The following is a 25,966-nucleotide window of genomic DNA, read 5'->3' on the forward strand; positions in this document are numbered from 1 at the left end:
TTCTTGGGATCCTAGAATTGCAGACGTGGAAGGGATCCCGCGTGTCATCTAGCCCAGCCCCCTGCAATGCAGCAGTCTCAACTAAAGCAGCCCGGACAGGGGGCCGTCCGCCTCTTAAGTGGCAGAGATGGTGCGTTTAGGAGGTTTCTGCCTTGTGCCGAGTCAGACCGATCTGGTTCCGTATTGCCTACACGGGCTGGCAGCGGCAACTACTAGGATTTCGGGGGGGGGGCAGGTCCTCTCCCAGCTAGACCTTCCCTCGCCCTATTTGCATTATACAGGCTGCTACACACGATGCCTTCGAAGCACTTTCAAAGCAGGTCTTTCTCCCCAAGGAATCCTGGGAACTGTAGTTTCTTCAAGGTGCTGGGGATTGTAGCTCTGTGAGGGCTGCACTACAGCCCCCAGGACTCTTTGGAGTGGGAGGAATGTGCTTTTTGAAGGGCCCACACCACACTGAAAAAACAGTACTGCTGAGAGCAGGGTAAATAACTTTGACACAGGGGAAAGCAAAAGAAAAATAGTGTCCACACCCTTCTGGGGCACTAATTTTCACATTAAAACTCCAAACTGAGGAAGGAATGGTGGTTCAAAAGCTGTAAAAAATTGTTTTTGACTATTCAGACACAGCATCGTCTTTATGATTGTCAGCTGATTTACGGGTGTCACAAAACTCCCCTCCCCCCCAAAAATGCTGGGAACTGTAGTTTGTTAAAGGTGTTGGAAATTGCAGCTCTGTGGGGGCATACTACAGTTCCCAAGATCCTTTGGGTTCCTTTTGAGGAGCTCACACCACACTGAGGAAATAGAACAGTTGGGAGAGGAAAAGTAACTTTTGACACAGGATAAATCAAAATGGAAGGCTAGAAGGCTAATGAACCGGCTGCTCCCAGGGCTGACCCAAGATATTTTGCCACCTGAGGCACAGTCCACATACAGTAACTGACTGGAATGGCAGCTGACTATTATTTCAACGCTGGTAACAGGGAAGCATCCTCCACCACACATGAAGGCAGCAGGGAAGCTTGCAGGTCTCAGGGCAGACTGAGGGACACATTAATTTCTGCCGTCCTAAAAGAGGAACTGGTGGCGACAGGGGGACCTCCATTGGAATGGCCGGGAAGGCTGCTGCCCGAGGCACATTTAGGAGAGCACGACCAGTTCAGTCGCACTGGGTGCAGCGCTTTGGAAGCACCGCAGAGGACACCACAACTATTATTTAGAATGGAATCCAAGACGCAGCGGGAACCAAACTTTGGCTTTGCTGGAATTTGAGAGCCCAAGGTCCACCACTGCTGCTGTTTCCCTTTTTCTCCTCACCACCCGCCTACTGAGGCACCTGTGTCACTCCACCTATTGACAGGGCTGGGCCAGTCATCTATTTGTAGAGTCTCAAAAGCCTGATTATCAGCAATCAAGTTTCACATTTCATACAGTGAAAAAACTTCCCATTAATCCCTGAACGGCAAACAGTGAGTGAGTGACAGCCAGGCTTTTTTTAGTACTCTGTGGTTTTGCCTAATTCCCTGCTTTTACCCAGTTTTCACGCCCGTCCTCTGGTATTTCCCCTGCATGTGCCATTTGTTGGCATCTGTCTGTCTCAAGAGACAATGGAGTGCACCTCTGGGGGTGAAGTCAACCCGCTGGAGAATCACAGCACCGGTTGTGGCTGCAGAGACTTAGCTGCTGCCTCCCGTGTTGTTTTTGCTACATTAGCAACACTGAAGTGACCTCTCCACGATGCAACCCTGGGCAGTGTGCATGGAGGTCCTGGGCTTCCCAGCCGACAAGACCCTGCTTCTCAGCCTCACTGATGTGGTCCAAAGGAAAGCATACATTTGGCACCAGCTTGGCTGCCGGAGCTGCTGGAAGGAGGCATAAAATCATAAGACAGAGACCAGGCCATTTAATTAATTTATTTATTTTCTATACGGCTTTGCATGCCTGAAAAGAAATAGCATATAAGAAAACAAGTTGGACACAACAATTCATTTAGTTCTCTAGCCAGTTAAAAACTCAGATATATAAGCTAGGCGCCAAATGACTCCTTTGTACATACAGTACGTACAGCGGGAGAGATAAGACCGTCTTCTGCTCCCACACTCTTCCCAGACCTTCATGTGATTTACACCAATCTCATCTGCAGCATCGGAGGCGGAAAATAATAACAGGTTACAGCCGCCAAAAACAGAATGTCTGGTCGCCATTTTGGGGCCAGGCAGCTCAAAAGTCTTATTTTTCAATACAACTTTTTGGTTCCTGAGATTTGTTCTGATTGTGCAGATAAAATATTACAGAGAATTCTACAGGATGTTTAAAACAGGCAAGAGCCAAGGATCCCCAGGCATCCAGCTTCACCTGGTCCCAAAGTGGCCAGTAACCGGGTGCAAAATGTAACCGGGTGCAAACACTGATCTATACATAACACTGCAATGAAGGTGTGGATGTGGTGATAAGATAGGGAAGTCAGCAGAAAACTAAGAACAACTAGCCCCATTTATTCCTATTTTTTCTTTGGTGTGCTCCTTACATTCCTGGGTGGGTTTTTACTCCTTGGTGTGCTTTTTACACTCTGTGGTGCACTTTCACTCTTTTGTTGATTTAGAGCACTGGAAAGCATGCTACTCTGCATCCTGTACTGCATAACCTGTGTTCCCAGAGCTGCAGCAGTTGACAACAATTTTTCTATAGCAGACATCACAAGGGCCACCTTGGAGTTATTACTTTCTTCTTTGAGACGTTGGATTTCACTTTCCATCTCACTGGCCCTCTGCTGAAACCCTTCCTGCAGCAGTTCCTCTTGTTCCTGGGAAGTTGAAAAGCACACAGAGACAGTTTAGTTGATGGATGGATAAGAAATGGGGCAGCATCTATGAACAGGGATGGGATCAGGCCAGACCTGGACCACTTTGTGTGGCAGTTGCGTTTTCGTAGCCAACCAATGTATTTCCCCACTGCACTGTGTTGCCAAATGGCCTCCCATAAAACCAACTGTCTCCAAACTAGACCTGCTTTTTTATTTTGAGCATATAGGGATTTGTGCAAAATCTGATGGGGTTAAGAGCAACAGGAGCTTGGCTATGCGCAACACACAAAACTCAGCTCAGTCCTGCTCTGTGTCCTCAGGCAAGCCAATATCTCTCAATCCCAGCTGGACCCATACCTTTACAGATAAGAGCCACAGTCAACGTTACAAATATTAATGGACTCTCATCATCCATGACCACTGGCTGAGGCCGATGGGAGCTGGAGGCCACTAACATTTGGAGGGTACCATGCGGACTATTCCATCCTATACTGTATGGGCAAAATTAGACCCTGACCCACCTCAAGGGGTTGTTGTAAGGAGAACAAAGGAACTGTATAAGAAGTTGTTTGAACACTCAGGAAAAGTACTGTAGAAACGCCAGCTAACGTCTATTGAATATATGGAACCTAGGTTTTACCAAGCCACAGTGAGTCACTGAAAAGCTCCCAGACAGTGCAGCTTTCTTGCCTCATTCTGCACCATCCATCAGTGGCTGCTTGGCTGCAAGAGCATATTATGCCCATTTTAAAGCATCTCCTCTAGTTAGGGATTTTCCAGGCACAAATCAAGGTGACGGCAATCACCTTTAAAGCATTAAATAATTTGTTCTTGATTTTGCTTGAAAGACATAGGGTTATGTGGCCTGTATAAAGAGGGTGATGATATATCCAGGAATATATGGTTTATGCTGAGACATTTAGAAGGGTAAAGGAGGCTGTCTGTGAACTAGATTTGGCCTTGAATGGAGGAAGAGTTCTGCTTCTAGGCATCCTCCTAAGAAGAAAGCAGGAGCAGGGGAAATGGGACCCTCCAGATTTTTCTGGTCCATGAGCACTGGCCATACTGACTGGGAAAGATGAGAGCTGGCTCCAACCACATCTGGAGGACCACAGACTCCCCACCCCTGGCCTAAATATTGAATCTTCCAGTGGGTCAGTCTGCATCTGACTCAGCTCTCTTTACCTTGAGTTTATGCCGTATCATCTTTTCTGTTTCCTCTTCCATCAACTTCTTCTCTTTCTCCATCTTCTCCTTCAACAGCCAGAGCTGTTCATCGTGGCTTCGCTTCTCATCCTCCACCATTTGCTTTAGTCTGGCCCCCTCCTGCTCCAACAGCTTCTGCTGCAGCTGGGCTGCTTCGGCCTGAGCGCGCTGGGCTGGGGGCCAGCAAAGGAAAAGAGACAACATGAATACTGAGGGGGCTGTCACCCCCTGCCGCCATCTCCCCTTCACCCTGTGTTCTGTTCAATGTTCTCTCCTTGCCTGAAGATGAGAATACTACATCTGTCGCTATGCCATTCTGCAAAAAGGTAACACAACTGTAACCCTTCCCTGGAAACTCAGAGCGCAGCCAGAGAAGGCCAGAACATTTACCGTATTTTTCGCCCCATAGAGCGCCCCGGCCCATAAGGCGCACCTAGTTTTTTTGGGGGGAAATAAAGAAAAAAAAATTATTTTCCCCCCCAAGGCGCGAGGCTGGGGCGGGGGAAGCCCGAGCTTCCCCCGACCCCAGAACAGGCTGCTCTCCGCAAGCAGTGGGAGCCCTCCCGCGGCTTGCGCAGAGCTACCCGAAGCCCCGGCGCAACTGCTGAGCGCACCGGGGCTTCGGGATAAGAGGCAGCGCTGCGCAATCCGCAGGATGGCTCCCCCGGCTTGCGCAGAGCTACCTGAAGCGACTGCTGAGCGCGCCGGGGCTTCGGGATGCAGGCAGCTCTGCGCAAGCCGGGGGGCCCAGGGGAAACTCCTGCAGGCTCCCACGGCTTGTGGATAGCTTCCTGAAGCCTGGAGAGGGAGAGGGGTCGGTGCACACCGACGCCTCTCGCTCTCCAGGCTTCAGCGAAAGCCTGCATTCGCCCCATAGGACGCACACACATTTTCCCTTCATTTTTGGAGGGGAAAAAGTGCGTCCTATAGGGCGAAAAATACGGTACTTTCTAATACATATAATTTATGACATATACTCATTGCCTTAGATATGCACCTTCAATTTCCTTCTCTTTGTCGGTCAGGGCGTGGTCCATCTGAAGGAGAGAGTTTGCCACCGTCTGCTTGGATTTCAGGAATTCTTCAAGAGCTTTGTCTGCCTGATAACACATTGAGAGCAAAAGTTATTCATTTTACACTATAATGGAGGGACGGACGAGATTATATATTGTGATTAAGGACAAAAATTGGTGTATAGTAAATTAATAATTGCATCTTAATGAAGTGCTGAGAAATTGATAATAGTGGTCCCTAATCCCTCTCTTATGGTGCTGGAGGAGACTCTTGAGAGTCCCATGGACTGCAAGAAGATCAAACGTATCCATTCTTAAGGAAATCAGCCCTGAGTGCTCACTGGAAGGACAGATTGTGAAGCTGAGGCTCCAATACTTTGGCCACCTCATGAGAAGATAAGACTCCCTGGAAAAGACCCTGATGTTGGGAAAGATGGAGGACACAAGGAGAAGAGGACGACAGAGGACGAGATGGTTGGACAGTGTTCTCGAAGCTACCAGCATGAGTTTGACCAAACTGCGGGAGGCAGTGGAAGACAGGAGTGCCTGGCGTGCTCTGGTTCATGGGGTCATGAAGAGTTGGACACGACTAAATGACTAAACAACAATCCCTCTCACATAGCCTAGAAGACAAAGATCTCTTTTAAACTATTTTATGTAAACCACTTTAATATATTTTTCATTGAACAGAGTTTATTCATTTTGTTAAGTAGATGAACAAACTAATTCACTTTGATTCAAGCCCTATTGAATTCAGTGGGGCTTACTCCCAAGAAAATATTCACCGTATTGCACCCCAGGTCTAAAGTTTGGATCTGTCCTCAGTCAGTATAAGAATGCTCATTCTTTGGATATCACAGAAATGCTGGCTTCCTGCTCTACCTGAATTCCTTTCTCAGGTACCAAGTGGTATTTCTTCTCTATTTCATCCCGTTTCTCCAGATAACGCTGGTAGCCACCAGGCACAGAGTAAATTCCCATCCGGAGCTCATCTTCTAGCTCCTGGGAAAGATCCGTCAGCACGGCAAAGCAGCGGTCAAAAGACGCCTGCTCATTCTTCCTGCAGAACTCTTCCTTTTTCTGCTTCAGCTCTTGCTACGAGAGACAGAAAATTGGCAGAAAGATGATCTGTTAATAATGATGAAAAAGCTTTTCCTCTTCAGTGGAAAGACTTACTAACAAGGCCACATCAAAACTACAGTACAAATTTCAATTGACTTAGCTGTCCCCACTCCCACCAAAAATCGTGGGAACTGGCTACAACATCAATGATCTATAACGGCTGCATTTCTAAAATGTAGGCCAGTTTAAGTTGTCTGGCTCCACGCTTCCTAAAGTTTAAAACTAAGTGCGTACCCAATCAAATTGCAACCCTACCCATCATCTGGGATATGTGTTTGTCTTCCATTTCATCTGGAGAATGTGTCTTTCACAGGTAACTAAGCGAGCAATCCTACAGCAAGATGCTCCACGATGAACGGGCTAGGATCCAGTGGATCTCTGGCTGAGCCAGGAAGTTCCCCACACAAGCAGGCTATGCTGGCTTAGCTCCCTCATGCTCGGTTCAGTCGGGGATACACTAGAGTTTCCCCCAGATCCTGGTTCAGCCATGACTCACATCTTGAGCTGGCCTAAAGCCTGAAAAGGGGGCATTTAAGGGGCATGGTGGGGGCAGGACCGGGAGGGGGGTCCTAAGCCTATTCTGCTCAGTCGTGTGACCTGGAAACCCAATGAAAACTCAGATGGCCAAGGGGATGGTGCAGTTAAAACACTTATTGTAAAGGTTTGTTCTACCTCTGCCAGGCTTAGGATTGCTAGGCAAGCAGTAGCTCAATGGCTGAATGGAGTTTGGTGTATAACTTTACACCAGCTTAACTTACACTGGCCTGCTTTATGCCACCTTTCTATGTTCCTTTTTGCCTTTGGATAACAAGAGGCTATCTCCATTCTGAAGTGAGATTTTTAGAAAACCGTGCAAGTTTTGGAAGGCGCTCCTAGCTGTGATGCTCAGAGCTAAGCTAGGTAAGTGTTTACAGTGGTACCTCAGGTTAAGAACTTAATTCGTTCTGGAGGTCCGTTCTTAACCTGAAATTGTTCTTAACCTGAGGTACCACTTTAGCTTAATGGGGCCTCCCGCTGCCACCGCACAATTTCTGTTCTCATCCTGAAGCAAAGTCCTTAACCCGAGGTACTATTTTTGGGTTAGCGGAGTCTGTAACCTGAAGCATCTGTAACCTGAGGTACCACTGTATTCTGCTAAGTTTCATTTATTTTTTTCCCAGATCTTATTTTCTTCTAAATGTTTCCTTCAGCCAATTAACATTTACGGTATGTAGGAACACAGGAAGCTCCCTTGTACAGAGTCAGACCAGTATTGTCTATCCTTGGGGCAGCTCAGCCAGTAGAGCATCAGACTCTTAATCCTGTCTCATGTTGAGCAGCCGCGTTGAGCCCCATGTTGGGTAAAAATATTCCTGTATTGCAGAGGTTGGACTAAAGGACCCTCGTGGCCCCTTCCAACTGTACAATTCTATGACTCTTTCTGCACTGACTGGCAGCAGTTCAACACAACTTCAGGCAGAGGAGACTCCCTGATATGCCACGCTGGCAGAGGTGTGTTTTTTTAAAAAAAGAGAACAGATTTACCTCAAGCTTCTCTTGTGATTTTTTTACCAACGCATCGCCGAAGGCACGGGCCATGAAGATGCCAGTGGCTTCCCTCTCACACTCGGCATGCACCGCCAGCAGCTCATTGACGGAGCCCGTGGGCAGGTTCAACCGCTGCCCCATCCGCTCTTCGTAACAGGAAATGGCATCACACACGGCTGCTGCGTTCTCAATCTCTGCCAGGGCCAGCACGGCATTCTCCAAGCAGGGCAAATCCCCGCTGTTGATAGCATTGACGTAGGTCTTCACCAGGTTCTGAAGCACTGAAGAGGGAAGAGTTTGGCCAAGTCACCAAATCAGAAATGGCAGAACAGGGATGCCCATCCCGCTTAACTTTTGTACGCCGAGGAAATGTATCCCGAGCCAAACATCTTTCAAACGTTTGTACTATAACTGTGGACACGTCATCCACTGTACCTGCAGATTTCTCATAAAAGAAATAGATATTCTGCACAAAACAAGAGGCAGAGAAGACATGTTTTTAGAAGTAATGCTCTAGCTCTCATGCCTGTAGAAAATAACCTGAAATATGAAGGAAGCACTTGGGAATGCTTAAAAAGCAGAGATTACTATTCTCTGCCCTGCATCCACATCTCATTCCTAATTATTATTACCTCTCTATGCTACATATGTATTATTGCCTTCCATACTTCTGGTTCTTGCCAAAACTGGAAGCAGCCCAATCCATAGCTCATTGTCAGCACAGTGTGTATCCTGCAGTCCTGGGGCCACACTGTGATAAGTATGAAACAGCACAACTGGGCTCAGAACCCAGCTCAGAACCAATATTTTACTGAAATAAAACATCAACAAAACAAAGAACAAAACCTGTATATTAGCAGCACCATGGGGACTTAACTCTGCAGAAATAGGCATGGAAGTGTTTGGTCTATTAACTCTCAATAAATAAAATGGGGAGGGGGTGAACAGGCTTTTTAGTAGCCAAATGTCCTGGGTTCAAGTACTTGCTTGCTGCAGAAGCATAATAAATGATGTAAGCATTGAGTCAATGTATACAATATTGCTTTCTGCACAAATGACACAACCAAATTTCTCTGAAAGTAGAATTTGGGTTTCATCACAGAATCGTTACCGTATTTTATTCTGTGTATATAATTTTCAAAATAAATTCTACCTAAATGATGTTCAGCAGGCAATCAAGTGAGCAGCTTACATGCAATTCAGCCTGCACGTGAACAAAGAAATTATCAAACTGCAGAGCAAGGACAAACTAAAGCATTTTATACAGTCAGGTGGTCACTATTGGTTTCTGATGTCATCTGATCCCTTCTTGGCTGGTAGTGAAGTAACACCATTTACCTCAAGCTGACAGCTTCCTACACTCCCAAACTGCTTTGGAGGAAAAAGCCCCCCATCCATGGGGTTCCCAGATTGAGACCAGTTATTAGTATTATTAGAACGGAACTGGGTAAAACTAATTACTCTAATCAGAATGGTTCTCTACCCACCAACCCCAGCCTACAATCTTCCAAAAATGTTCCCTACTTATTCCTGTCACAACTTGGCCTCCCGGGACTGTCTTGGGTCGCGATGTCTCCCAGATGTGTTGGCAGAAACGGCCCACCGGCTCCAAGAAATCTTCCTCCAAATCATCTTCTTCCAGTTCCTCCAGCCGAGACAACTTTTTCTTGCCAGCTGGGCGGTCAAACGTGAAACATTTTCGCGAAGGAAAGAATCTGCGAATACACGACCTGGGCATGTTGCACCTCTGGATTTGCTCACTATTACCTGGGGGAGAAGTGTGAGTACACGAGACAATCTGTTACTATCGCCAAATTCCACAGAAAATGTGCCAACCATCTGCCTGGTGGAGCAAACTCACCTGGTTACCTGTAAACATTCAAGTCTCCATGCCAACTCAACTGACACCTGAGGTCCCAAGGCTTGCTGTAAACTGAGTTAGGACATTGCTCTCTGTTTCAGCACTGCAATGTTATGGCCTTGCTCTGAGCACAGTGGTACCTCGGGTTAAGTACTTAATTCGTTCCGGAGGTCCGTTCTTAACCTGAAACTGTTCTTAACCTGAAGCACCAATTTAGCTAATGGGGCCTCCCGCTGCCACCGCGCCGCCGGAGCACGATTTCTGTTCTCATCCTGAAGCAAAGTTCTTAACGGAGTCTGTAACCTGAAGCGTCTGTAACCCGAGGTACTACTGTATATATTTCCCTCTTCATTGCGCACTTACAGCTCGCATGTGTATATTTGAGATTAGCAGGTAAGACTCCTACGTCATAGGAGTTTCAGGGAGCCCAGTCCAACTGTACAAGCAACTTAACTTGGTGGTATGAGGTTATTCACAATTTTATGGCTTTTAGCTTTTACAGTTTGGGTATCAACATTGTAATTGTTGTAGGGCGTTTGTAAACCTCCCTGGGAACACAATTGGGGATTGACACGAAGAGTTATTACTAATGCAGTCTGCAGCCAGAGACATGTGCCTCAGGACCTGGTGTGATATATCTCTGTGTCTTGCTCCATGTAGCACAGGGGAAATTATTTAAACCTCTTTATGGGACACGGGTGGCGCTGTGGGTAAAACCACAGTGCCTAGGACTTGCCGATCGTATGGTCGGCGGTTTCGAATCCCCGCGGCGGGGTGAGCTCCCGTTACTCGGTCCCAGCTCCTGCCCCCCTAGCAGTTCGAAAGCACCCTTAAAGTGCAAGTAGATAAATAGGTACCGCTTTATAGCGGGAAGGTAAACGGCGTTCCGTGTGCTGCGCTGGTGCAGGCTCGCCAGAGCAGCGATGTCACACTGGCCATGTGACCCGGAAGTGTCTGCGGATGGCGCCGGCTCCCGGCCTCTAGAGTGAGATGAGCGCACAACCCTAGAGTCTGTCAAGACTGGCCCGTACGGGCAGGGGTACCTTTACCTTTAGCCCTCAGTGGCTATGTGACTGGATACATTCACCCACTTGAATATTAGGCCTTTTTGACTTAGATCATTTGTGCACCTCTAAACTAACAGTGTCCTCTCCCCATCTCAGACACTGCATTATCTTTCTTGCAGTTACTGTACCTTTCTGCAGTCTCAAGGCATTCTCCAGGTACCCGTCCTCAGTGACAGGGTGTCCATCTATCTCCAGCTGTAGTGTGAAATCCCGCACTGCCCAGATGAAGTCTGGGAAGAAACGGACAAATTCGGCAGAGTTCTCCTCCTCTGCATCTTCCTCGGAGGAAGCTTTTGTTTTAATCTTTTTTGTCAGCTCAGTGACATAGCTGGGGAGCGCTAAGAAAAACAATTCCAGGGCTGGTCTGGGGCCTGTTTGAACCTGCAGTTGTGGGCTGGCCGGAAATGATGATATGGCTTTTGAGCAGAGAGATTTACACTACAGAAAGACCACATATAGTCGTACCTTGGAAGTCAAACGGAATCTGTTCTGGAAGACTGTTCAACTTCCAAAACGTTCAGAAACCAAAGTGCAGCTTCTGATTGGCTGCAGGAAGCTCCTGCAGCCAATTGGAAGCCGTGCCGGACGTTTGGCTTCTGAAAATCGATCGAAAACTGAAACATTCACTTCCGGTTTTCGATCGTCCGGGAACCGAAAAGCATGAGTTCCAAGGCATTCGGCAACCAAGATACGACTGTATTGCAATTGTAATTAAGGCAGGGTTTTGTGGCAAGGGGCTGGCATCTCTCATTTTTACACCTTAAGGCCAATTCCTGATTTTATGCCTTCTGGAGTTCCTGCCTGCACCCCCTCCCATGGAGTGAAACCCCTAGGGGGACAACCTACAACTGCCTCCTCCTAGATCCTCCAGGCCAAGCGCGCAAGCCCAGCTGGGATTTCTGATGCCCCAAAAGGATACTGCAGGTTCTCCAGGGCATTTTGGTCAATGGTGCCTATGCTGTTGTACACCAGGGTGCTGCTGAGCAGAATGGCCAGGGCAAAGATCCACGAGTCATTCTGTGTGTTTCCCTGAAACAGAAATATAATATCAGTTACCACTGGGGGGGGGGTGTTCAGCCGGAACTCGCCGGAACTCAGTTCTGGCACCTCTCTGGTAGACGCCATTGCCATTAATACCAGGTCAACACACAACACAATTGCCTCATTACATAAATCATGTTCAGAATACCACAACACAAATGCCTCTGACTGGCAACTTCTGCATTCCTAAGGACTATTTCGGCTGAAAAAAACCTCCTGGAAAATCTCCTGGAAACCTTGTCACTGAAGAAGCCCAATGGGCGAAACAAGGGTGTATCCTGAGAACTGGTCTTTCATCAGCTGCCTTATTGTTACTAAGTTTGTTACACTCTGAAGACATAGGACAATGCAGAAGGAAGATATCAGTATGTTGTTTCCCACAGGAACTGTACGTTGTAATCGTTGGACTTGACAATCTTTGGACTTGACTATCCTTAGATGTTATGACAATAAAAACATATAGGAGGTTAATAGTAACATGTTATTGCCACCAGGAACTGTGCTTTGCAATTTTTTGATATGACAATTATATATAATGTTATGTTACATTACAGCTAGTTACTGTGTGTGTTGTGGTATTCTTAACACCAGGTCATCATATTTTGTCACAAGGCTCTTTTGAAAGGGCTCGTCTTCCGCTGTCATCCCAGCTGCCATCTCCCCCAGCTCACCTTCTGCACATCACCCAACCCTTCTGTGTCCAGCAGCAGCAGGGTGAGGTCAGGCCTGTGGGGGTGAGGGAGGCACCACATCCAGATGCCCTTCGTGAGCCCCTGCACCGTGGCACCCAAAGAGAAACCTGAGGAAAGAGCGGGCAATGATTCAGAGACACAAAACAACAGGTGCCAAGGCTTAAGGCGCAGGTCACTGGGAAACCCCACTGAACTCAATGAAACATTTGTCACATCCCCATCATAGCTTTAAAGCACATGAGTTCCACACACACCCCAAGAATCATGGGAACTGTAGTTTGCTTGGGTGCTGGGAATAGTAGCTTAGCAAGTAGTGAAAGAAAACTTGTGCACAAAACAAAGAAGAACCTATGTAAGCTGTAAAGTGTCGAGCACATTAAACTTGGGACTAGGATGTGGAAGAACAGAGTTGGAATCCACACGGGGAGACATTGGGCTAGTTCAGGGGTCAGCAACCTTTTTTAGCCATGGGCCGGTCCACCGTCCCTCAGGGTTTCTGTGAGCATAAAATGTATATGGGGAAAACTGAATACCACCTGGAGCTCCTTGGAGGAAACGTGGGGTATATATATACGTAATAAAAAATAACCTGCCATATTTGTGGAGCCTCCTGTGAATTCTGCTGAGTGGGGACCCCTGACTCAAAGTCCTATCTCCCCTCTGGTTCTATATAAATATTAATTTACTCCTCTTCCTCCATGCTTCTCCCCAGGCTAGGCAGAAAACCCAGGGGCTCTGATACCCCGTTCCAGAAACACCAGACTCCACTGCCTTGCTCCTCATGCGAAGCTACTAGACTCCAGCCCTTCCCTTGAGTAACGGGGAATATTCATGAAGCCAGTCACCTTTTCTCTTGCCGGCAAGCCTGTTCATGAGGTAGGACTTGCCAGTGCGGTACAACCCCGCAATGGCCACCACCACCACCGGCTGGCGGATCCTGGCAAGCACCTCTGCAGCCTCCCGGTTCACCACAAGCTTCCCATCCGGCATGTTCTCAATTAGGCAAACAGGAGCCTCCATGTGGACCTGCCCTGGGGCCATCGTGCAAAAGATGATGGGTCTGCAAAAGGAAAACAGAGGAGCTCACAACACAGTGGAAATTCAAGTGTGTCTCTGCCTATTAGTGAGCCAGCATTTCCCAAATTTGGGTCTCCAGCTGTTTTGGGACTACAGTTCCCATCATCCCTGACCCACTGGTCCTGCTAGCTAGGGATGATGGGAGTTGTAGTCCAATTCAATTCAAGTTTCTCTCTGCCTGTGAGCGTGTGAATGAGTGAAACCTGACTGGAAAAAGAGTTCAGGAAGGGCACAAATCACGATTCAGCTTCGCCTCACTGGGATCCCAGATATCTTCTGGCACCTGAAAGTTACCCAGTTGGACATTCTCAGCATAGTTGTGACAAGTCTACATCTGTCCTAGATCCTGTCATTTTTCTTTCATGCAGACCTGGAAATAGACTTTGTCCCTGCTGTCACCATCCCCCCCCCAGCACCACACCTATGGCTTTCATTTTATCGGAACTGATGTGAAGCCGGCAGAACTGCCCCCCTCCCCATTTAAGAATACATTCTGGCGTGCCGACATTTTAATTCCCGCCCCTCCCGTGCCTCCGTTGCAAGAGCCACGTATTATTTATACTATCGGCAAAAGTTGAAGCAAAAGTTCTAGCTGCCCGCTGCAGGCACGAAAGCAAAAGTCTCCACTGCAAAGGTCAGTGCGGGGGGGGGGGGGAGGGCGCGACACGGGACTTGCATGTTTGGTTAACCCTTTCCTTGCCAGCCACCTCCCCGCTGCTAGGATTCCCTTCCTTGCAGGTGTGTCAAAACTTGAATATTGGGGAGGCCCAGGTAAGCCCCACCCCGCATAATCGATCACATGGCACGGTGCACACACCCTATTTGAATGACAATGCCCTTCAACTTGGGGTGGGGGCTCAAAATATTTTATTGGGGGAGCAAAAACCCCTCGGCCCCTCCGAATTGGCTCCTACACTCCCTCGGCTGCTTTTGCTCCTGGCTAAGATTCCCGCGCCGTGTTTACCTTGCAAAAAGAAAGGAGCGCTAGGAGTTAACAACAACAGCGACATCGCGAAGCTACCGTTTCTTACTTTTTGGTGTTGTTTTCCTTTTTGCAGGGACGGGCCTCGGGAGGATGAGTCTTGACCGGACTCGACTGTTGCGGGTTCTCTCTTGCAGACGAGCTGGCAGGCCGGCAGGAAGAGGGAGAGAGCGCTGCTCGGAGTTCCCAGCGGAGACGGCAGGAGGGGACGGCAGGAGAAGCTCAAGCCTCGCCTTCGGGGTGAGAGCAAGAACTCGGGAATTGCAAGACGCCTTTGTGGCTCGAAAGCTCTTGCAGCGCCCCAGCTGCTCTTCCAGGAAATGGGAGGTCGTCGCGACCAAACAGCCTCCTTTATTGCCCCTGGCGAGGCTTCAAGATATGCGAGGACCGAAAGCGAAAGTGCCCGGGCTGCGCACCTCTTTCTCTGAAAGGCGCGCGATTCTGGGAAACGAGCAAACAGAAAGGCAGGTGGAATTCAGCAATTGGGGTGGGGCGGGGCGGAATCCTTCCAGTAGCACCGTAAAGATCGGCTAAGTTTGTTATTGGCATGAGCTTTCGTGTACATGCACACTTCTTCAGATACACTGAAACAGAAGTCACCTGACCCTTATATATAGTGAGAGGGTGGGGAGGGGTATTATTCAGAAGGGTGGTGGGAATGGGTGATTGCCTGATAGGTATGGTTAACGATTGCAATTGGTCTTACAGGAAAAAGCAAGGGGTGAGATGGCTAAAAATAGCTTTATCATGTATAATGAGATAAGAATCCAATGTCTCTAGTCATACCAGGTATCTCCATGGTTTTAAGTTTGGTGAAGGTAAAGGAACCCCTGACCATTAGGTCCAGTCGTGGCTGACTCTGGGGTTGCGGCACTCATCTTGCTTTATTGGCCGAGGGAGCCGGCGTACAGCTTCCGGGTCATATGGCCGCTTCTGGTGAACCAGAGCAGCGCACGGAAACACCGTTGACCTTCCCACTGGAGCAGTACCTATTTATCTACTTGCACTTTGATGTGCTTTCAAACTGCTAGGTTGGCAGGAGCTGGGACCGAGCAACGGGAGCTCACCCTGTCGCGGGGATTCAAACCGCCAACCTTCTGATCGACAAGTCCTAGGCTCTGTGGTTTAACCCACAGCACCACCTGCGTCACAATTCAGCAACTTATCTTTCCAGTCTCTTTCTGAAATTCTTTTGTAATAAGACAGCTACTTTGAGATCTTGTATAGAATGTCCTCGGAGATTGAAGTGTTCTCCTACTGGTTTCTCTGTCTTGTGATTCCTGATACAGTGGTACCTCGGGTTAAGAACTTAATTCGTTCTGGAGGTCCGTTCTTAACCTGAAACTGTTCTTAACCTGAAGCACCACTTTAGCTAATGGGGGTTCCCGCTGCCGCCGTGCCACCACTGCTCAATTTCTGTTCTCATCCTGAAGCAAAGTTCTTAACCTGAGGTACTATTTCTGGGTTAGTGGTGCCTGTAACCTAAAGCGTCTGTAACCTGAGGTACCACTGTACCAGATTTATGTCCCATTTATCCTCTGGCGTAGGGCTTGGCCTATTTATCCAATATAGAGAGCTGAAGAACACTATTGGCATTTGATGGCATACACAATGCTGGAAGATGAGCAATTAAATAGTCCTGAGATGGTATGTTTGATGTTGTTGGGGCCAGTAATGGTGTTGTCCGGGTGTATGTGACAGCAAAGTTGGCATCTGGGTTTATTGCAGGCTCTGGTACCAGTGTCCATGTTAAGTCTGGTTGTTGTATTATTGTGGGTGAGGAGTTGTTTAAGATTGGGTGGCTGTCTGTAGGCAATGAAAGGTCTTCCTCCCAGAGCTTGAGAAAGAATTAAGCAATGGGTGTGTGGGCGGAGGGGCGGGCCAGTTTCCTAATGACACTAAATAGCTCAGGGTCCTTAAAAGAGAGAGAGAGAGAGCGCATGAAGAGCTGAGAATGGACCTCTCCAAAGTGAATGAGAGGTAAATTGACAAATGCAAGTCCACAGAAGCAAGTGGGAAGTGATACATGTCGGGCAGCTGCTGTCAGCACAGAGGGAAACACACTGGGTGTCCGTATAACCCCAATCTGCCACAGCATATGGCCCACTTTGTAGTTACTACACTACAGGGGTGCCAACTTGAATAAAATATTGGGGGCCCAGGTAAGCCCCGCTCCACATAATCGATCACATCGTGATCACACCATTTAAACTTTTGTTCGGGGGGAGCTGGACCCCTCAAATATTTTACGGGGGGTGGGCAAATGGACCTCGGCTCCTAGGAGTTTGTGCCTATGCTAAACTCCACAGATCCATAGCTCCATTGCTTGACCTAAACCCCTGGCATTTGGGGGCTGGGAAATGAGGGGGAAGGAAATAGTTTGCTACCTGCAGTGGGTCCTGACTTCACCCAAACAGTCCCAAATACACACATAATAGAAGATGAGGGGGAAACTAGAAAATGAGGGGAAACATACAAACTCAAAATAAAGGTGGTTTTCACCAGAGAAAAGATCTGATCAAACAGAGCCATGGTCAGGGACCCTCCCTATCTATTGCAGACAGAGGGAGGCATCGTTCTGTCAACAGAAGGTCCTCCAGCGTAAATCTGGTAAAGAATTCCTTGCAAGACCAGAACAAACATCATGTGAGGCGCTTGCAAAAGTGCTAACTCCACAGATGAGAGCTCAGTGGACATGAAGGAGATGATGTTAAATGGCTGCTGGTTTTCTGTGTTTCCACTTTGCTGGGCATGGGATCTGGTTGGTTCTGTTCTTGGCTGTAATATTTTCCACAGCCTTACGGGAAAGATACAGTCAAACCTCGGTTCCCAAATGCCTCTGTTTTGGAACGTTTTGGTTCCTGAACACCGAAAACCTGGAAGTAAACCTGGTGAGGGGAGAGACTTCATCAGGCAAGGCCTCCTTCCAGCTGCCTTGCCCCACCCTCCGGCCCTAGAAGTCCTCATAAGGAAGCTGGTCCTGGAGGAAGAACTGTGAGGGGAGAGACTTCATCAGGCAAGGCCTCCTTCCAGCTGCCTTGCCCCACCCTCCAGTCTCTGCTTCTCATTTTGTATTGTATTATGTTGTGCACTGTGGTTTGCTGTTGTTTTATTGATTGGAGTTTGATTTCTGTTTAATTTTGAAATGCTGATATTTAATATTATTCTATATTATTTTAATGAATGTTGAATGTTATTTTATTTGCATATTGTATATTGTATTCTGTATATTGTCTTATTTATATGATGATAGCCGCTCTGAGCCCAGCTTTGGCTGGGGAGAGCGGGATACAAATAAAATTTATTATTATTATTATTAGTAGTAGTAGTAGTAACTGCTCCGGTTTTCGAATGATTTCCGGAAGCCGAACATGCTACGCAGCTTCTGTTTTGAGTTTCTCCATTGTATTGAGGCTTCCGCTTTCAGGTGTCGAACGTTTCGGAAGTCAAATAGTCTTCCGGAACAGATTATGTTTGACAACTGAGGTTTGACTGTGGCACCAAGCACCCTCCTCTCCCTCGCTTTCCATGAATCCATTCAAGCTTTTCCCAATGGTTATTATTCCCTAAATCAGGTGCACATCTACAATGGGACCCCGTCCACTCTGGCAGTTTCCTTAATTGTTTAAGAGGGGAAAATATGGCACACCAGAGAAAGGAAAGGAATACGTACGTTAAGCGAGCTTGTTAGGAGACGGTAAATGTTCGCTGGTTTGCACAGACTGTTAACTGCTTCCTAGGAAACAGGAGGCCCATTAGAACCAACAGGATAATCCTACTGCCCAAATTGGAAGATGTGGGGAAAATAAAAACAAACCCAAAGCAACCCAGTCTCTCTCTAATTCTGTTTCTTAGCTCTTAATTTTGTTGTGTTTAAGGTTGTGAAGTTTCTTGTACACATTAGAAATCAAAGCAGCCACGAATGCTTCTCCATCTGCTAGCCCACTGCACTCAAGAAGCTCTCGGTGAACTAAATCCAGCAGAGATAAAGAGTTTTTAATAGATAACAAATTGGATAATTAAAAAAAGATGTGGATTACACAGAGTAGTAGAAAAGCAAACAAACCAGGAAAAGCGTGGAAGGGAAGTCATTTGGTATTAGTATACATGCTGTGTTTGGTACGAAGTTGTAAGTGGGACAGAGGGAGGGGGTTAAATATGCTCTCTGTTCCTGTTTCTGTAAATGCAAATAATAATTTTTAAAAAAGTAGTTCTCAGTAAACTGGACCTGTTGTTCTGTTTTGTCTGGTCCCATCAAACTGGAACCACAGGGATTTAAAGAATGATGGGTTTCCCTGCCCAAAAGATGTCTCCTTCCCCTTCCTCACAAATTGCTGCTGCAGTCGCTGTTACCTGTGCGGGGAGTACTATAGTGACAACAAGTGGCAGTACTACAGCAATGTATTTAAAACATCTGCCAGCGCATGAAAAGTGGGGACATAAACATGATCAAAGCTAAAAGGAAATACCCAGGTGTTCAAGAGAAGAGCTATGTTTAAACACAAATCTGCATTTTCAACAAGGTAAACTAACACATAATGATATATGTATTGTGTGAACGCTCCCTTAGCCAACCATGGTATGAATTCAGTGTTATGAGATATGGTGTAAGAATGCAGCCTGTCCTATGCACACTTAAAGGTAAAGGTACCCCTGCCCGTACGGGCCAGTCTTGCCAGACTCTAGGGTTGTGTGCTCATCTCACTCTATAGGCCGGGAGCCAGCGCTGTCCGCAGACACTTCCGGGTCACGTGGCCAGCGTGACAAGCTGCATCTGGTGAGCCAGCGCAGCACACGGAATGTCGTTTACCTTCCCGCTGGTAAGTGGTCCCTATTTATCTACTTGCACCTGGGGGTGCTTTGAACTGCTAGGTTGGCAGGCGCTGGGACCGAACGACGGGAGCGCACCCCGCCGCGGGGATTCGAACGGCAAGTCCTAGGTGCTGAGGTTTTACCCACAGCGCCACCCATGCCCCCTATGCACACTTACTTGAGAGTAACTCTGCTGAAATTAATATGACTTCAGAATAGACACACTCAGTATTGCACATTTATTTTTTATTTTTTTATTTGAAATTTACATATATCTGTTCATAAACTATATCACAGTGGTTTACAGATTTAAAATACAACAACAAACAACAACAACACAATGCCCCATTGAAGCTGGATAATAAGAGAAAGAAACACAAAACAGCACAGGCCTGCTGAAATAAACAGGATTATTGCTTTGCTTTTCTTATTTAGCCAGCAGGAAGGCGGTGACAGTAGAACCATTTCTTAGAAAGCATTTCCTCTTATGACTTCCTCATTAGACAGAAGCTGGACCAAGCCATTGTTGTAAGTTCTTCCTATGAGGGAGGCTCATATGGGAGGAGACATCCCTTGAGGAAACCAGGCAGATCACCTTTTAAAAGTCATAATCAGCACTTCAAAGTGATTGCAGAATGATACTTCAAGCAGTGCAGATGGCTCAAAACAGGCAATGTGGTATTCAACAGCCCGTGCCAGTCAACAAGCAGGCTGCCATAATCTGCACTAGTTTGAAGTTTCCAATTGTCCAGCCTTGCGGTTATGTCCTGACTTCCAGGCCTCTTTATTTGGTCCTCAAAACTCCACTGTGGACAGCTTCTGTAGTAAGCGTAAGCCCTGAGGTATTGTTCCTTTATGCCTTGAGACTTAGGAGCTCCACTTCTGTTTCCATGGCCATCAGCAAAAACCTCTGTCTTAGCAGCCCCTAGAGAGACAAGGAGCACACAGTCATTTTTCAACTGAGAAAACAGATGAGTGAGGGCAACAGATACAAACTCACGTTGGAATCAGGCCTGTCTTGGGTCACAAGGCCTTTGGTTACAAAATAAACATGCATTTCCCAGCATGCTGGAGAGGGGCTCTCTGAAAACACTTTCTCCTAGCTGGAGATGATGATGATGATTATTATAAATTTTATATCCCACCCATCTTGCTGGGTTTCCTCAGCCACTCTGGGTGGCTTACAACATATATAAAAACACAACAAAGCATCAAATATTAAAATATATATATATCCTACGCGGGCAAGAAACAAACCAATAAATCAATAACAATAACAATAATAAACAGTTTACAGTTATACCCAAATTAAAATAACCGCCAACCCCAACAAAACATTTAACCAACATCAACCCGACAAAAAAACCCCAGAGAAACCAAAATTGGAACTGTTTAAAACATTTTAGCCAATTGCCCCAACCCAAGAGCTGTTCCAGCAATGTCCCTCCGGCCCCCCAGGAGCCTCTTTTGGGAAGGACACAAAGTGGCGTCAAATCAGTGTGAAGGTAAGTACAAATATGCATCCATGAATACAAGGGAATAATACAAAAATGAAATTAAAACAACAGCGACAATGTAAATGGAAAAACTATTGTACTGTGTATTTTGAGTCCATGGATCACAATAAAGGGTGGGTGTGGGTGTAAATAAAAAACAATACAGTGCCATGCATTCCTCTCATTACCTTGCGGAAATCCCTCTTTCTCCTTTCAGCCTCCTCTTTCATCTTCTTCATCTCTTCCTCCCACTCCTCCTTCAGCCGCTGGATGCCTTCCTCATTATGTCGCTTCTTATCCTCCATCATTTGCTCCAGGTTGGCCAGCTCCTGCTCCAAAAGCCTCTGTTGCAGCTGGGTTGCTTCAACCTGAGCACGCTGGGCTGTGGTCCAGGGAAGAAACAGAGGCAGTGATTTGCTGGCAGTCAGATCAGGCATCCAAGATGAATAATCTGGAGGAACCCTCTACGCTCATATGAACCTGGCTGTCTGTGTGCGCTATAATCTTCTGCTCAGGCCTCCCTCTGGGGCTTGCCATTGCACTGGTGGATCTAGGCCAAGATTTCCCCAAGTGGCAGATCTTAATCCCCTGGGATCAACAGGAATGTGCAACAGGTAAATAAAGACCAAGGGGCAGAAAGGTGGTAGAAAAGGGCGTAGGAAAACACAAGAGGTTTACAAGGTATAGAAAAAATAAATAGGAACTATTATCCCTAGAAATAAAGGGCATGGGTACAGGGTCCACCTTCCTTGCCAGTGAGGAACCCCTGAATTTAATAAGATGGTTCCACAACACAGTAAAATAGTATTCTCAGAGCATGCTGCTTCATTGCTAAAAAGTGATGCATAGGTGCAGTGTTTTACTTTTTAAATAATTGTTTTTGCAGCGTTTTTGCACTTTCCCCTCATTTACATTCCTAAGAAGCAGTCAATTACAACTTTATAAACTCATCAAGGTGTCAATGAACTCAGGTTTGGGGAAACCCTGATCTGGACTTTTGAACAGGGTCCCAAACTTGGGTTTCCAGCTGGTTCTGGACTACAATTCCCATAATTGTGACCTGGTCCTGCTAACTAGGGATGATGGGAGTTGTAGTCCAAAAACAGCTGGAGACCCAAGTTTGGGAAACACTGCTTTAGAACCTCACCATGCTGTTATCTTCTGGACACCAATTAAAACCTTTGGTGTCCCCACACTTACAGTGGCATTTAATCTGTGGCATTCATAAATTATAATATAGCGCTTCTGTTTCCCCAAATCTGTACCTTCAATTTCTTTCTCTTTGCCACTCAAGGCATCGTCCATGTGAAGGATAGATTTTGCCACCGTCTCCTTGGATTTCAGGAATTCTTCAAGAGCTCTGTCTGCCTGATAATACATTGGGAGCAAAAGTTATTAATTTTGCCAAAAGATGAGGAAACTGAATATTCTGTCCTGTTGGGATTAAAGACCCAAAGGTAGTATATGAAGTAAGCGAGTAGTTTATTGACATGCTGAGAAACTGATGTTGTTTACTCACTGAAAGATATATATCCAGCCTGAAGGTCCCAGGCCACAGAGAGGTTAGGCTGGCCTCAACTAGAGCCAGGGCTTTTTCAGCTGTGGCTCCAATCTGGTGGAACACTCTGTCACAAGAGACTAGGGCCCTGCAGGACTTGACATCTTTCCGCAGGGCCTGTAAGACAGAGCTGTTCCACCAGGCCTTTGGTCAGGGCACAGCCTGACTCCCTCCCTCGGCAATCTTCACAGAACTCTATCAATCCTGCAACGAGAGGATTCCTCTTCAAGCAGTTTAGTACCTTTGCATCTTTACCCCCAACTGGCGAATTCAGTGGGACATACTCCCAAGTAATCATGCATTAGATTGCACTGTAAGTCTGCCCTCAGTCAGCAACAGGATCCCCACCTCTCTGAGTGTCACAGAAGTGCTGCTCCTCCTGTCCTACCTGCACCCCTTTTCCATCAAATGCATCGTAGTTCTCCTTTATTTCGTTCATCTTGGCAAGGAAGCGCTTATAGCCTTCAGGCACTGCGTAAATCCCCTCCTGGATCTCAGATACCAGGTCCTGGGAAAGAAAGCGCAGCACATCATGGCAGCGGTCCAAAGACACCTTCTCATTTCTTTCGCAGAATTCCTTCTTTTTCCGATTCAACTTATTCTACCGGACGAAAACAGAACAAAGCAGCAGAAAGATGACACGTTAGCAATGATGAAAAGTTTCCTACCCAGTGTACTATACAATGGGAAGACATACTAAGGCCACATACTAATACATTTTTATATTTGTTAGAAGCTGCCCAGAGTGGTCGGGGCAACCTGGTCAGATGGGAGGGGTGTTGTTGTTGTTGTTGTTTACACTACAAAATTCAATCAGTGTGAGATTAACTGAAATAGTTACGTCAAGACACACCCACACCCACACCCCCAAAATGTGGGAACTGTCTGCAACTGCAATAAATAATAATTTATTATTTATATGCCACCCATCTACAGTAACAAGTTCTGGGCAACTTCCAAGCCACAGTACAGTGGTGCCTCGCAAGACGAAAAGAATCCGTTCCGCGATTCTCTTCGTCTAGCGGTTTTTTCGTCTTGCGAAGCAAGCCCATTGACGGCTTAGCGGATTAGCGCTATTAGCGGTCTAGCGGCTTTTAGCGATCAGCTGAGAGGCGGCTTATCAGCGGAACAGCTGATAAGCGGCTTAGCGGCTTAGTAAAGGGGGGGAGCGGAAAAAACCCACAGGAACTCGCAAGATTTTTTCGTCTTGCGAAGCAACCCCATAGGGAAATTTGTTTAGCGAAGCGCCTCCAAAACGGAAAACCCTTTCGTCAAGTGGGTTTTCCGTCTTGCGAGGCGTTCGTCTTGCGGGGGCACCACTGTAAAACATTTGCTTTATAGCACTGAATTTGGGGTTTTACTGTTTGTGTCACTGATTTTCTGTTGTGATTTTTAATATGTGTTTTTAATGATAACGCTTTATTTTTATGTAAGCTGTTTCGAGGTCGCGTGTGACCAAAAGTGATGTATAAGCATATTAAATAAATAAATGGGCATGGGCTAAAGTGAAGGGATCTGATAAGGCACTAAAGAGAACACACCTCAAGCTCCTCTTGAAATTGTTTAACATTGTCCCCAAAGGCACGGGCTATGAAGACGTCAATGGCCTCCCTCTCACACTTGGCATGTGCCCTCAGCAGCTCTTCAAGAGTCTCGGTCGGCAGCTGCAGCAGCTGCTGCATCCGTTCTTCATAACAGGAAATGGCGTCATGCACAGCAGCCGAATTCTCGATCTTGGACAAGGCCAGCACTGCGTTTTGCAAGCAGGGCACGTCCCCACTGTTGATGGCAGTGACATAGGTCTTTGCCAGGCTTGCGAGCACTGAAAAGGGAAAGATTGTTGAAGCCAAAGAATCAGAGATAATCGAAGTGGAATGCACGGCTTGATTAACCTCCTTACGCTGAGAAAGAATTTGCAGACCCAAACTGCCTTGAAGTGTCCGCCCACATCAGCAAGAAAGTGAGGACCAAGTATTCTGTATCTCTTGTGTCATGCAAAAACAGGATCAGGATCTTGCACCTAACGTAGTATAAAGTAATCCCATTTGTTTTCAGAAGAAGGGTTCTAGCCTTCGTAGCTACAAATAAGAGCTTGAAGACGTGAAAAAGCAGAGGGGGATGAGGACCACCATCCAATCACCCTCTCTCATAGTTACTTTGCTCTGCTCTACTCCCCGCCCCCTATAAATCTCAGTCCTAATTGGATCCCTCTGTGCTGGACTCTGGTTCTTGCCCTTTGTGCTTCTTCTAAAATTGAAACTCTTTTAAAAAAAATTAAAAACCTACACTGAAAGCAGAATAAATAATGAAAATCAAACCAATTCATTTTATTTGCATAATTTTTGCAACAGAATTTGCGTGTTCTCGTTGCAGAATGGGGAACCTGTGACCCTCCAGGTGTTGCTGGACTGAAACTCCATCACGCTTGGCCATTGGCCATGCTGACTGAGGATTTGGGAGGGCCACAGATTCCCCACCCCTGCCCTAGGAACAAAGAGCAGGTTAGAGGGTGCTGCAGCAGGCTAGCCATTTCCAAATGACAGGGCAACAAAACAACTCATATTTGGGATTAGCCAATCTGTCCATTTCAACTTTCCTTTGTTTCTCATCTCTCCACTCTTTTTCACCTGCTGGCAAAGGTGCTTTCAGCAGGCAATCAAGTGGTCCAGGGTACAATCAGCGACTTCATATGGTTGGAAGGGGGAACCCCATTGGTTTCTGATGTCACCTGATCCATGCTGGACTGCTAACTTCAGCCATCTACAATGGTCAGGCCAACAGCTCCTTACACCTTCTTTTTGCTCTGGTGACAAAGGGTCCCTCCACCACCAGTTTGACAGCTGTTATTGGCACCATAACGATGCTGGGCAAAGTTATATTGGGCTTGATTCAAAGTGCAACACAGGTAATTGACCTGTGCAACACAGGTAATTGACCACAGGTAATTGACCTGTGCAACACAGGTAATTGACCTCTTAAAAGGGTTTAAGAGCACACCTCCATGACGTTCTGCAGCACAAACAATACACTGCTCCTTATGGCTTCAATGAAAGAAAGCTTCCTACATCCCCCAAGCCTACAATTTTGCTGGAGCTTCCTTACTCGTTCCAGTCACAACTCGGTCCCCTGGGATCATCTTGGGTCGCGATGTCTCCCAGATATGTTGGCAGAAATGAGCCATTGGTACCAAGAAATCTTCCTCCAAATCCTCTTCTTTCAGTTCCTCTAGCAGATGCAACTTCTTCCTGGTAGTTGGACGGTCAAATATGAAACATTTCCGTGAAGGAAAGAAACTGTGGATGCATGATCTGGCCATGTTGTGCTTCTGGATGTGCTCAGCATCACCTAAGAGAAAAGACGAAGAAAGGGTGTGGGTATGGGGGGCGGTGCAGTTCTTTGTTAGTATTGCGCCGACCTAAAGTTCCAGAATGCACTAGAGTCCCTCTTGCAAAACAGTGAAAGTCTGCAGGTGTCATTTGGTTTCTCTAATCCAGGTGTAGGGGATCTGTGGCCTTCCAGATGTTGCAGAACTACAACTCCCAGCAACCCCCGGCAAGCATACTCTGTCATCAGCGGGTAGCGATGCCCAGAACACCTTTCAAAATAAAACAAAATCTCCCTGCTGAACAGAAAACTCAATTGATTAGAAGGAGGTAAGTGGAAACAAGAAGGGTCAAGGAAGGATCTGTCCTGATGTTGCATTTGG

At 46.8% G+C, this 25,966-nt stretch overlaps 2 protein-coding genes across 2 annotated transcripts in view; both read right to left on the minus strand.

Annotated features, from left to right (window-relative positions):
• The window catches only part of LOC309376001 (guanylate-binding protein 3-like), a 56,412-nt gene that overhangs the window by 16,704 nt on the left and 13,742 nt on the right, over positions 1–25,966 (minus strand). The window lies entirely within an intron of this gene.
• LOC309375874 (uncharacterized protein) overlaps positions 1,902–25,966 on the minus strand; it is a 37,065-nt gene continuing 13,000 nt past the window's right edge. Inside the window, exons 8-24 of the mRNA XM_081921792.1 lie at positions 25,363–25,605; positions 23,802–24,082; positions 22,649–22,861; positions 21,968–22,070; positions 20,891–21,084; positions 20,074–20,131; positions 14,444–14,615; positions 13,181–13,395; positions 12,315–12,442; positions 11,522–11,631; positions 10,731–10,930; positions 9,199–9,441; positions 7,672–7,955; positions 5,908–6,120; positions 5,010–5,112; positions 3,992–4,185; positions 1,902–2,806 (exon numbers count right to left, since the gene is read on the minus strand). Of these exons, the coding sequence (XP_081777918.1) occupies positions 2,504–2,806; positions 3,992–4,185; positions 5,010–5,112; positions 5,908–6,120; positions 7,672–7,955; positions 9,199–9,441; positions 10,731–10,930; positions 11,522–11,631; positions 12,315–12,442; positions 13,181–13,395; positions 14,444–14,615; positions 20,074–20,131; positions 20,891–21,084; positions 21,968–22,070; positions 22,649–22,861; positions 23,802–24,082; positions 25,363–25,605 (3,257 nt within the window). The 3' untranslated portion in view covers positions 1,902–2,503. The remainder of the gene's footprint in view (positions 2,807–3,991; positions 4,186–5,009; positions 5,113–5,907; positions 6,121–7,671; positions 7,956–9,198; positions 9,442–10,730; positions 10,931–11,521; positions 11,632–12,314; positions 12,443–13,180; positions 13,396–14,443; positions 14,616–20,073; positions 20,132–20,890; positions 21,085–21,967; positions 22,071–22,648; positions 22,862–23,801; positions 24,083–25,362; positions 25,606–25,966) is intronic.

The sequence above is a fragment of the Podarcis melisellensis genome (assembly GCF_964234715.1).
Source record: "Podarcis melisellensis genome assembly, chromosome: 8".
Lineage (NCBI taxonomy): Eukaryota > Metazoa > Chordata > Lepidosauria > Squamata > Lacertidae > Podarcis > Podarcis melisellensis.